General features: G+C 41.4%; 1 protein-coding gene across 2 annotated transcripts in view; it reads right to left on the reverse strand.

The window, feature by feature from the left end:
* Positions 1-3,117: 3,117 nt before the first annotated feature.
* Positions 3,118-12,882, reverse strand: part of LOC137329969 (probable E3 ubiquitin-protein ligase HERC4) — a 43,485-nt gene continuing 33,720 nt past the window's right edge. Inside the window, exons 19-24 of one of the 2 annotated variants that reach the window (XM_067994457.1) lie at positions 11,790-11,971; positions 11,339-11,405; positions 10,256-10,341; positions 7,033-7,216; positions 5,572-5,671; positions 3,118-4,300 (exon numbers count right to left, since the gene is read on the reverse strand). In XM_067994457.1, the coding sequence (XP_067850558.1) occupies positions 4,080-4,300; positions 5,572-5,671; positions 7,033-7,216; positions 10,256-10,341; positions 11,339-11,405; positions 11,790-11,971 (840 nt within the window). In that variant the 3' untranslated portion in view covers positions 3,118-4,079. The remainder of the gene's footprint in view (positions 4,301-5,571; positions 5,672-7,032; positions 7,217-10,255; positions 10,342-11,338; positions 11,406-11,789; positions 11,972-12,882) is intronic. The other variant, XM_067994458.1, reaches the window with a different exon arrangement.

Raw genomic sequence — 12,882 nt, forward strand, 5'->3', positions numbered from 1 at the left:
AATGCCAAGTGGAAGCATTTTATGTACTGGAGCCATAATCTTAGCTTCACCTGGTGGAGTGAGGTGCTAATTTTATGAGTCCTCATTTATGTGAATATAGCTTTTTTTTTTAACATTTGCACAAGATATGGGCATCACTGGCAAGGGCAGTATTTATTGCCCATCCCTAGTTGCCCTTGAGGTGGTGTTGGGCCGCCTTGAACTGCTTCAGTCCATGTGTTGAAGGTGCTTCCACAATGCTGTTGGGTAGGGAATTCTAGGATTTTGACCAAGCGACAAAGGAACAAAATGAGCTAGTCCTGTATGAGTTACTGCTGGCATGGTCCTTCTCTTTCTTTGGACAATGTTCACCCTGTACATACAAAGCTTCCTTCCTGCCTGATCTTTTTTCATTTTGATCTGGCGTATCTTGGAGCTCCTCACTATTTACTCCATTATGTTTCTGTTACTTGGGGTCTTAATGTTGTTTCAAGAAACTACAGCAAAGGTCCATAAGAGTAAGTACAGTAGGGAAAGTGGGGAAGATTGCTTCATTGCACATGGTGGGAATTTCTTAAAGCAAAAGAACAAGTCCAGGGAAGATATACCAGTTAGCTTAATGTTGCCGGCAGGAAAGATAATGGAATCTTTCCACAAAGATGTAATAGAAAAACATCTAGAGAAGAAAAATATAATAAAGAATAGTCAGCATGGATTTCAGAAGGGAAAGTGGTGCTTGGTCAATTTTATTGAATTCTTTAAAGGAGTAACAGAGTAGACAAGGGTAATGCAGTAGATGTAATATATTCAGAATTTACATTAATGATTTGTAATCGGAAGTACAATTTCAAAATTTGCAGTAGACACCAAATTGGGGGATGTACTTAATACAAAGGAAGAATGTGTCAAAATGCAAGAGGACGTTAATAAACTTGCAGAATGGGCGTGTAATTGGCAAATGAATTTCAATATAGGTGTGAGGTGGTGCATTTTGGTAGGAAGAATTAGGCCACATACTGCTTGGATAAGAGTCTAAATGGGGTAGAGGATCAAAGGGATCTGGGGGTACAGATACACAAATCACTAAAAGTAACATTGCAGGTTAGTAAGGCCATTATTTTTTTTAAGAGGCAAACCAAGCACTGGGGTTCATTCTATTCTTTTCAATTCTATTCCTAGAGGAATAGAATTGAAAAGCAGAGAGGTTATGTTAAACTTGTGTAGAATCTTGGTTAGATCACACTTGGGAGTACTGTGCACAGTTCTGTTCTCCATATTATAGAAGGTAAATAGATGCATACGAGAGGGTACAAAAAAAAATTCACAAAAATTATACCAGAACTGAGAGGATATACTTATTGGGAAAGGCTGAATAGGCTGGGGCTCTTTTTTCCTCTAGAAAAGAGAAGGCTGAGGGGTGACCTGCTAGAGGTCTTTACGATAACTGGCTAAATGTAGAGATAATGTTTCCACTTGTGGAGAGTCCAAAACTAGAGGTCATAAACATAAAATGGTCGCTGATAAATCTAATGGGGGAATTCAGGAGAAACTTCTTTACCCAAAGAGTGCTAAGAATGTGGAACATGGAGTAGTTGAGGCAAATAACAGATGCATTTAAGGGGAAACTAGATAAGCACGAGGGAGGAAAAAGGAATAGGAGGATATGCTGGTAGGGTTAGATGAAGTAGGGAGGGAGGAGGTTTGTGTGGAGCATAAACGCCAGCATAGACCAGTTAGGCCAAATGGCCTGTTTCTGTGCTGTAGTTTTGATGCAAATTGAATTAATGTAGCACAGGACATACTCAGCGCTTCACAATTATTTTTGAAGTATAGTTACTGTTATGTAGGCAAATGCAGCCACCACATTTGTGTAGAGCAAGATCCCACAAACAGCAATGAAGTGAATGACCAGTTAATCTGTTCCGATGGTGTTGGTTGAGATACATTTTGGCCAGGACACGAGAACTCTTATTTACTCTGATTAGTGCCATGAGGATCTCTTGTGTCCCAAGGGGGTTGGGTTAACAACTCATCCAAAAAAAGGGCCTCTCCAGCCTTGCAGCACTCTGTACTCCACTGTACGTGCTCAAGTTCTAGAGTTGGGCTTGAACCCATGACCTTCCAACTCAGGTGTGAGCACTACCACCGAGCCAAGCTGACACTTGTGCTCAGATGGTTTTCTCATGTTGAATGACAACGGTTTCAATTTGTATGTCAAGGTTGAGTCACTTCCGAAGGGCAGTTAAACTCCACACCTATGGTAATGTAACGTTACATTGGCTCAGTAATTGGTATCAATCATAATGGCTGGGAAGTTGCTCCTGTTTCACCTACATTACTTCACTGGAAGTGCAGTGGACTCCTGTTTACACATGTAAATGTAGTTTCCGTCACAGTTCTTGCAAAGTAACTTCTGCGTAAAATAAGGAAGCACTTTTTCATCCATAGGGTATTTGAAATGTGGAATTCTTGTTCTCCCCACCCCAAAAGGCTGTGGATGCTGAATCAATTGAAATTTTCAGGACTGAGATCTACAGATTTGTATTGGGGATATGGATCAAAGGCAAGTAAATGGAGTTGAGGTACAGATCAGCCATGATCTGATTGAATGGCGGAACAGGCTCGAGGAGCTGAATGGCCTACTCCTGTTCCTAGCACCCCCTGAGGAATTTCCTGCCTCACTACCACCAGCAGGACTGCGGAGCTAAACAAAACACACCATGTGGGCAATCACATTTTATGTCCCTCCCAAAGGATTCAATAGAATTGATGCAGCAGCAGACTTTTTAAAAAGACAAAATCAAAAGCCAGGAGCTGCTCTTGAGTGGTGAGTATTTATCACAGACAGTATTTACCTTCTAGTTTAGGAAGTGTAAGAGCGGTACTCGGGGGTTCCCACACTCGGTACAGCGTTGAGAAACACACAAGGAATTGTAAAAGAGCCCGGGTGATGACCTAATGTCTGCTTATGTCTGAAGTTTAAAAAAATGGCATTGTATCTGTAGAATCAGCAGCAGTGTGGAAAGGGACCGATGACTGAGAGCCCCTCTTGTTTATCCCACTCTCAAACCCAGGCTACACCTTTGAAAATTCTTAACACTCAATAAATTGTCACTGGTACAACTGTGGAAGGGGAAAAAAATCAATAAACCATTTATTTTAATCCATTATATATAGTACAATAATCTTATGAACAATTATTTACACACAAACTAATTTACATTTCACAAAGTGCTTTAACGCAACAAAGTGCACAGTTTTAGTTTTTTAATGTAACAATGGTAAGAATGAGTTCTCTGATCCTAGATGAATTTATAGCAACATGACAAATCATATTGATCCTGTCTTGATATAATTTGAAGTAACAGCAAGTCTGAAGAGATTATGTATTTGTTTCAGATATTGTAATCAATGTCATCATGCCCTTGTGCATCCCATCATAACTAGCTTGTTCGAGTTAATGACAAAATTGAAACTTATCTGGATCTGGACCTCTGTATACAAAAAAGTACAACTGGAACACTGTGGTATTCTGCTTAGTTTTGCCACCGGAGGCAGTGTTATTTTGTGACTTCCTTCGCTATCTGTACTTCATCAATACTGGATTTAACCTTTTTTGGTCCTTTTGTGTTGGAGGATAATCAAGAGAACTCAGTGTAAACGAGGATTGACTTGTGCCTCTCCCAGTCATGTTACATAATATCAATTTTAGGGGAATAAGTGTCTAACAGGGATGCCCTGGAATAATATTTTGATTAACAGCAAGAACAGGCCTGGAAGGTCATTTGTGCTCAGGCACATTTGAGGCCAAGGTAAAAACTTGTGACTCTTATCAGCAAAACAACACCTTCTATGTACCTCCCAAATGTGTGTAATACTCCCCCCATCCTTGATACTGATTCCATTGTCTTAGTGTACTTCAGTACAGTAAGATGCAATATGTTACTGAATAAATGTGAGTGTACATATTCTTAGGGGGGCTCTAAAGCACTGCAACAGCATACGATCACTGGATGTTTTCTGTGCTATATGTTCTGATGCAACTTATTTTTCAGCCAATTACCAACATTTCTTAAATTAAAAGATTCTAGCTGCAAATATTAAGGTGGCTGTGCATTGAATGCTTCACTGGATTCAATTGCATGAAGTAACTTCTCTCTCAAAATTTCTACGCTGCTATAGTTGGGGAGATCCAAGGTCTTGGTGCAGGTGTAGGCACGAGGATATGAGAAATCTGGTTCAGTGCTCCTGGTATTAAGAATGGTAATCCTGTAACTCCCAATCCCTCCTGCTGGGATTCTTTCACTTCCTGTCAGAAAGGCTAAATATAGGAAAAGAACAAACATTGAAATAAAAGTCACATTAAAGATAGAGGCACATTCAGAACTATGTGGACCCATTTCCTTCCTGCTACCTAAATTTGTCCTTGCTACTTGTCTCCCAAAAATGATAGTTGGTTGCCATGTCAGTGGACTGCATTAAAATGTCCATTTTTAAAAAAATGATGCTGCAATCTTCAGTGGCCTATGCCCTCTCCCTGCCTGGGGGCCCCCACAGTGGGGGACACCTTAATGCCTCTTCCTGCCTCTGCATACTGGCCTCAACACTTCCAGGTCCCCTTTAAGGCTGAGGAAGCAGGAGCTCTCAGTGTGGGGAGTCTCTGCCCTCACCCCTGCACCTTTTGGCTTTGTTCGCAGTGGGTGGACTAGAAATTATTACACAAGGCCTAGTAAGTTCAGGGCCCAGATGTGTAACTTAACTGGTCCATTTGGCTGTGTATTCCCATCTCCTCTTTAAAACTGCTAAGGGGTACATATGTATAATTTTCACAGAATTTGATCAAAAATGCCAGGATACCATTTAAAACAAATGGAATTTAACTTATTCAGTCACTAAATCAGTAGCCCTGATGTTATCCCCTCGAAGGCATCAACAGTGTATCCTCTAACCCATCACGAGTAACAGCATGGGAGATCTTCTAGTTATTAACAATTATCAATATTATCTTGGGGATGAGGGACTTCAGTTGTGTGGAGAGACTAGAAAAGCTAGGATTGTTCTCCTTGGAGCAGAGAAGGTTAAGCAGAGATTTAATAGGGGTGTTCAAAATTGAGGGGTTTTGATAAAGTAAATAGGGAGAAACTATTTCCACTGGCGGGAAGGTCGGTAACCGGAGGACACAGATTTAAGGCAATTGGCAAAAGATCCAGAGGGGAGATGAGGAGAATTTTGTTTTTAATGCAGTGAGTTGTTATGATCTGGAATGTACTGCCTGAAAGGGTGGTGGAATCGGATTGAATAGTAACTTTCAAAAGGGAATTGGATAAATACTTAAAGGAAAAATTTGCAGGGCTTTGGGGAAAGAGTGGGACTAATTGGATAACTTTCAAAGAGCTGGCACCATGGGCCAAATGGCCTTCTCCCGTGCTGTAAGATTCAATGATATCGTATGCCATCTTCAAATCTATTCACCTTCGATGGCTACATTTATTAATTTCAGTTGCACCTAACAAAAACACCCCAACTAGGTAATGGGCCATTTAAGATGCACACGTCTGTTCTGTCCATTCAAAACACACTAAGGATATTTACCAAGAAACCTCTTTTTCTTCTCCTCTGGTAGCTCTTCAAAGATTCTCCAAAAGTTCCTGACTGTTCTGTCAGATTGATTATATCTATAGTATGCTGCTTTCTGTAGAAGTAAAACATAGATTAATGGAGATTGGCTTGTATTCCCTTGAGTTTCGATGGTCGAGGAGTGATCTAATTGAGGTGTTTAAAATACTTAAGGGGTTTGATATTTCCTCTGGAGGGGATCCAGAACAAGGGGGCACAATCTTAAATTAGAGCTAGGCCATTAAGGAGTGAAATCAGGAAGCACTTTTTCCACACACAGGGTAGTGGACGTCTGGAGATCTCTCCCTTCCTTTCGTCCTTCCTTCCTTCCTTCCTTCCCCCCACCCCCCCACCCCCCACCCCCCCTCCCTGGCAAAAAGATGCTGGATCAATTGAAATTTTCAAGACTAGAGATCAACACATTTTTGTTAGGTGAGGATATGGATCAAAGGCTGATACATGGAGTTGAGATACAGATAAGCCATCATCTAGTTAAATGGTGGAAAAGGCTTGAAGGGCTGAGTAACCTGCTCCTGTTACAAACCCCGCCCACCCTGATTTTACTTTCCATAGAAATTGGATGGCCGATCTGATTCCTACCTGGTGGTTTAAGTTAAATTACCCCCAGGGATTTTGATGAAGATCTGATGTGGTTTGGTGTTTATCATAGTATCAGATACAGCACCGAAGGAGGCCAATCGGCCCATCGTGTCTGTGCTGGCTCTTTGAAAGAGCTATCCAATTAGTCCCACTCCCCTGCTTTTTATCCCCCCACCCCCATAGCCCTGCAAAATTTTCCACTTCTCGTATTTATCTAACTTCCTTTTGTAAGTTATTATTGAATCTGCTTTCACCACCCTTTCAGGCAGTGCGTTCCAGATAGTAGCAACTCACTGCGTAAAAATCTTTTCCTCGTATCGCCTCTGGTTCTTTTGCCAATTACTTTGAATCTGTGTCTTCTGGTTACTGACTCTGCTGCCACTGGAAACAGTTTCTCCTTATTTACTCTATCAAAACCCTTCATGATTTTGAATACCTCCTATCAAATCTCCCCTTAACCTTCTCTGTTCTAAGGAGAACAACCCCAGATTCTCTGGTCTCTCCATGTAATTGAAGTCTTTAATCGCTGGCACCATTCTAGTAAATTCCTCTGCACCCTCTCTAAGGCCTTGATGTCCCTTCTAAAGTGGGGTGCCAGGGATTGGGCACAATACACCACTGTATACTTCCCTCCAGTCTGAAAAACAACCGTTCGCCACAACTCTCTGCTTTCTGTCCCTTAGCCAATTTCATATCCACGCAGCAACTGCCCCTTTAATCCCATAGGCTTCAATTTTGCTAACAGACTATTGTTTTATGTGTTCTGTGTTTGCTCCCTGTGCACACAGTCAAGAACACCAAACAGTAAATGTGGAATGCCAGGACACAGCACCATACCTGTTCCAGCAGTTCCCACTCGTAATTGGTGTTTCCATGGATAACGGCCCTCAGTTCATCAGGTAGGAATACATCTACAATTGGGAGTGCAAAACTGCTCCTGAAACCTTGTGAAAAGGCTTTGAATTGTTTCTCCACAGATGTGTTAAACACGTGGTTCACGTAGGCATCAACAAACTGTTTTCTATTTTTAAAAAGAAATTAAATTTAGAAAATGCATAATTTACATGTGACCCGCTGTAAGTGTGCAGAGTTCTAAAATTTTATAGAAGTTTACATTCTACCTGAAGTATACAGTATCTATCACGTTGCCATGAACTGCCTATGAAATAGGGTTGGACTGCAGATGGACAACCTGTCCATATTTAAAACAGGAGCTCCAGCAGGATAGTGAAAGTACTGCTCCATGTGAATTTATCAATTAAACATTGTACTACCAAGCATCTGATAATGAACAATCACATATTAATGCATCTGCCAATAAAGGAATCCAGCTCCTTTTTAAAAATAGTGGATCTTTAGTAATCCAGGGTACTGTAGTGTGGCGGTTATATTGCTGGACTAGTAATCTGGAGAATGTGTGTTCAAATGGCAGTTTGAGAATTTGAATTCAGTTTTTAAAAAGCTGGTACCAGTAAGTGACCATGAAGATGTCGGATTGTTGTCAACCCAGCTGGTTCACTATCGTCCTCTTGGGGAAGGAAACCTGTTGTCCTTACCCTCTCCGGCCTATGTGTATGTGACTCCTGTCCTACACCAAGACTGAGATTCACAGATTTTTATTAAGTGTATCAAGGGATAAGGAGCTGAGATACAGATTAACCATGATCTAATAGAATGATGCAACAGGCTTGAGGAGCTGAATGGTCTACTCTGTTTCTATGACTCTTGACTACCCTCTGAAGTGGCCTAGCAAAGCACTCAGTTGTATCAAACCACTGCAAATATAGTGTAATGTTGTCAGATACATTAACCACTAGCCAAATTTGGCTAATTGGGAATCCAGTTGTGGCTCATTGGATTTCTGATTAATCACCGAATCATACAGCACAGAAGGAGGACATTCAGCCCATCATGTCTGTGTCGGCTCTTTGAGTCATCTAATTATTCCCACTTCCCCTGCTCTTTGATCATAGCTCTGCAAATTTCTCCTTTTCAAGTATATATCTAATTAGTAAATAAGAGTCATAGACACAATCATTGGGCATATGATCTCTTATTCGCATGGCGTATGCATGAACTTTAACCTTTTTTTGTGCATTTGTTGGTAACAAAAAGCAGAGTGTGCAAGTGTTTGATTGTGAGTGCTTTACTTCCCTGGTTACTGTAACGAAAGGGTTAATTGGCACAGACACAATGGGCTGAATGGCCTCATTCTGCGCCGTAACTCTCTGATTCTGTAATCAGATTGTCCCAAAGTCTGCTAATGTTATACCGCTATTGATTTTTCATGTTGTACTAATAGTAACCTTTAGCCTTTGCCTGTTATCAAGGAAAAGTACCACTGGGCTATTGAGCCAGGGCTGACCTTAAAGCAATGGTCAGTTTGTCCCTTCAGTAATGTTAAAGACATGCCAGTGCGCATATTTCAGAGAACTTAAATCGGCTGATAACTAGTACAGCAAAAACAGTTGTTCTGCAAAGGAAAACATCTGGGTTGATTGGTACAGTACTGAATCAAAGACAGACTTGTAATTAAAAGTTTCACTTGGTGGAATAGTAACAGTGAAGCTATCGATAAGATAACAATGTAGGGGAGTTGTACCAGTCTACGCAAAAATAACTCATTAAAATTAAAGTTATTGATGAGGGATAAGTCAATTAAATTCTCCATAGAGTTTTATTTTAACTTTTATATAATTATGTAATGCAGAATTGTGTGGATTGTCACATGGAGGGAATAAGAGACGTATTAGAAACTGGCTGTTTGTAATGAGTAGTGAGATTTGTAAAGGCCGAAGATACTGAGCTCAGAACTGTAACACATTTGAATCCCCAGCCATTAGGTCTGGTTGTAAATACTACCTTCAAGTGTATGCTTACATACTATTACATGTGCTGTATAGTTAATAAATCTGACACCTGTAAGATGCTTTCTACTAAAATTAGTGCATGTGGTGTCGCTGTAGCCACATTTGTGGCTGGTCAACAACTTTCCCTTTTGCACAACACTGAAATAGGGCAACTAGGGACGGGCAATAAATGCCAGCGTTGCCAGCGACTCTCTCATCCTGAGAATGAATTATATTAATCGGAATTTTTGGGCTTCCTTACTTGGTGTAGTAACTCTCGAAGGTACCATTTGCACTGTTTGAGGAGTCTCGCCCACCGGCTCAATGAATTGGGGAGCTTGCAGGCGCTCTACCCTTCAAACAGCTGGAGAGCGAGGCCCCTGCCAGCCGGGCAGACTCTGAATATAGGATCCTCTGATCCATACGGATCGGGCAGGTCCCAGGTCAATCCCTGGTGTGTCCTGAGTTAGCGAACATCAGCCAGGGAGGTAAGACGAGCTAAAACAGTTGGTTTCAGCGTCTCTAAACTCGGGCAAAATGAACTGGGGCATTTGGTCCCGATCACTAGACAGTGGCCCCTGCTGGAAACTGCATGTGTGTGAATGTCACATGAGGACAGGATCATGCTCAGCTGGGCTGCCTTCACACAAAGTGCACAAACTGTTTTAAGCTCACTCATGATGAACGACTGCCCTGGCGAGCAGAGACGAGAGTTTCAGTCTCCATACTGGGTTGACATCCAGCAGGGTACTCGCGTCCAATGGGAGTGAAGTGCTGACCCCCGCCCCAAGCTAGCCCTCCTGGTAGGGAGTTGAGTCAGGCTAATGACCTGTCAACATTTAAGGGTCTTTATTACAAAAACAATCCAGAGCACAATCTGCTGGAGTTAAAAGCAGCAGAATAAATGGGTTGCCTCATGCCCCACTAGACATGGAAGACGATGAATTACTGAGCAAGTAATTGAAGGGCTGCTGACAACCATCGAACCGTACCACAGAACAAGATATGTCCTTCAGGAGAAGAGGATGAAAGAGAAGGGGTATAATTGCTTGCGATGTACATTACTGAATTATGTAACAACCCTTCATTAACATACATACATGATGCTATGGTCTAGGCACCTATATTTGAACATTTCTGTAAATGTAGCTCAAGGAGCAAATTAATTCAGCAAAATACTGAATGAACAATTTGCATTAATGAACATTTACCTATTATGCTTTTGAACAGGTGTTTTGTTACCATCAGGAATGAGTTCATGTGGAATCTTGTGCCCAGCAGCTGTTTCCATTGTTACCTGCAAAAAAAAAATCACAGGTAGAAAGAGAGTTCATTTTCTCCTGATTTGTCTGCAATTCTCATTAGTATTATGTAAAAAGTTCAAAATTCATCACTCCTGCCTTTTCCTTTGATTACATACGTCACATGAATCTAATCATCTCACTTAGACTCTCGGTACTGGATTTTTCTCCTGGATGGGTTCGCCCCAGGGGTTGGGGACGTGGTAGGCCTCTTTCCCTGACCTCGTCATGACCCCACCCTGGGTCAAGGCTTATTTTGTATTGCGGGCAGGATCTCTACTGTCCAAGAGGCAGCCACATTGCTGTGACATGCCCAGAGGAGGAGGCACAATTAAAAGGGGCAGAAGAGCCCCAAATATTTGTTTCTATTTTTAAGAAAGCTCGCCATAAGCTGAGACCTCCTAATAAGTGGGATCTTAAGAGCTCACTCCTCTCCCTCCAACATTCTCCTGAGTGGGTAGTGTGAAGTTGCTTCCAAAAGTGTAGTACAACAGGAGTAATCAGTTAACCTCTTGATAACCAAAGCCCCATCTGCCCCCTCAGGTGGATGTAAAAGATCCCATGGCATTATCCGAAGAAGGGCAGGGGAGTTCTTCCAGTATCCTGGTAAATATTTAGCCCTCAACCAACAACACTTTTTTTATTTATATAAAAAAAAATTCTGGCCATGTATCTCATTGCTATTTGTGGGGCCTTGCTGTGTGCAAATTGGTAGCCACATTATCTACATTACAACAATGACTACATTGTGGAGGCACAATAGGCACCTGTAGCTCCCCAAACTTGAGATCCAATTTTGGGCCAGCTTCGGGCCTCCCTGTTGGGGTGTGCACTAATTCTGAATGGTCGTCTCGCGTTCCCATGTGCCCCCTGGTTTGAGTGATGGTCTTTTCATTTGTAGGTAAGAATTCTGCCATTACAAATTCTACTTCAATTTGCTAATAGTTTGAAAGTAACAAGTTGATCAGTGATATAGTACAAGAGTAAACCTACGTTAAAATCCTGACAAAACTTGTCTTCAACGTCATCGTACTCGTAATCAAGGAGCTCCTGGAGTGAACTGGATTACCGAGGAAAAGATACAGAAATTGAAAACTAGTCAGTCAGATTTGTCATTGTATCGCCAGTTTCAAAGTAAGATTTGTATAAGACTATGCAGGTAATCTATGAAAATTGATCAATTTCTCTTGATTAGAAAGTGCTCATTGAAACAGACTGAAAACTTTATTTTAAGTTGTCATTTTAATGGCTAATTTGTCATAATTCAATTGTAGCAACTTGAAAAATAGGACAGATCTTATTAGCCATGGGACATCGAAACAAGGACAAGAAGTACATTTTACAGAAGTGGACGTTTTACTACGTTAAAGGTGCTATATAAATGCAAGTTGTTTATAATTTGGGGGGGGTTTAAAAAGTGAGCAGATGTTTGGATTTCACTCACTTTCCTTCTGTTGGTGAGAGTTCCTTCAGGTCTTCCAATGTTGGCTGCACGTGGAGCAGCTTTTTGTACAACGCCAATGGGAAGTGAAAGTTGGAAAGAAAACCATTGGATACAGCAAGTCCGCAGAGAATTCCCACCCGATGAAATACATCATCCATTTCTGGTTCCTGTGTGTATTTTTTCTTTAAAAAAAACAAAAGAACTTGTAAAATCCTTCCCCACAAAGTCTTCAATATTTTGCAGCAACAGAATCCAGGAGGGGAGCCTGGTCTTGCAGAAGAGCTTACTGGAAATCCAGGCATATGCTCTGGATGATTTTCCAATGATTATTTAGATTAAATGCAAAATCGTGTGCTCTCGGTAGGTGTCGCTCCCCACAGGGAGCACAAAGTTGGAAAATTACTCTTGATGCAACTACGAGCTGACCTTGATTCTAGAACATGCCAGTTTTATTGAATTTATTATGATGCATTTTTCTTTTTGTTTGTACATCGCACTAATTTATCATTGGCCTACAGCAGTAGGCGTATAGTAAGCAGGTTTGCAGAATACGGTGCAAGAATCAGAATCATACTCCCATGGTCTTTTCAGGGAATCATAAAGTAATCTCCTTTGCAACTAATAGACCAACAGGCCATCATGAAGTGATATCCTGTAGTCACAATCCCAAGACCAAGAATTCTTCGGCTTATTACGAACGTAAGTACATAAATAGCAGGAGTAGGCCACAAGGCCCCTCAAGCCTGCTTTGCCATTCGTTAATGTAGTACCATTATTCAAGAAGGGGAGTAGGGAAAAACCGGGGAACTACAGGCCAGTGAGCCTAACATCAGTGGTAGGAAAATTATTGGAAAAAATTCTGAAGGACAAAATTAGTCTCCACTTGGAGAAGCAAGGATTAATCAGGGATAGTCAACATGGCTTTGTCAAGGGAAGATCATGTCTGACTAATTTGATTGAATTTTTTGAGGGGGTGACTAGGCGTGTGGATGAGGGTAACGCAGTGGATGTGGTATACATGGATTTCAGTAAGGCCTTCGATAAAGTCCCGCACAGGAGACTGGTCAAGAAGGTACGAGCCCATGGAGTCCAG

This window comes from Heptranchias perlo, chromosome 1, assembly GCF_035084215.1.
Source record: "Heptranchias perlo isolate sHepPer1 chromosome 1, sHepPer1.hap1, whole genome shotgun sequence".
Taxonomy (NCBI): Eukaryota; Metazoa; Chordata; class Chondrichthyes; order Hexanchiformes; family Hexanchidae; genus Heptranchias; species Heptranchias perlo.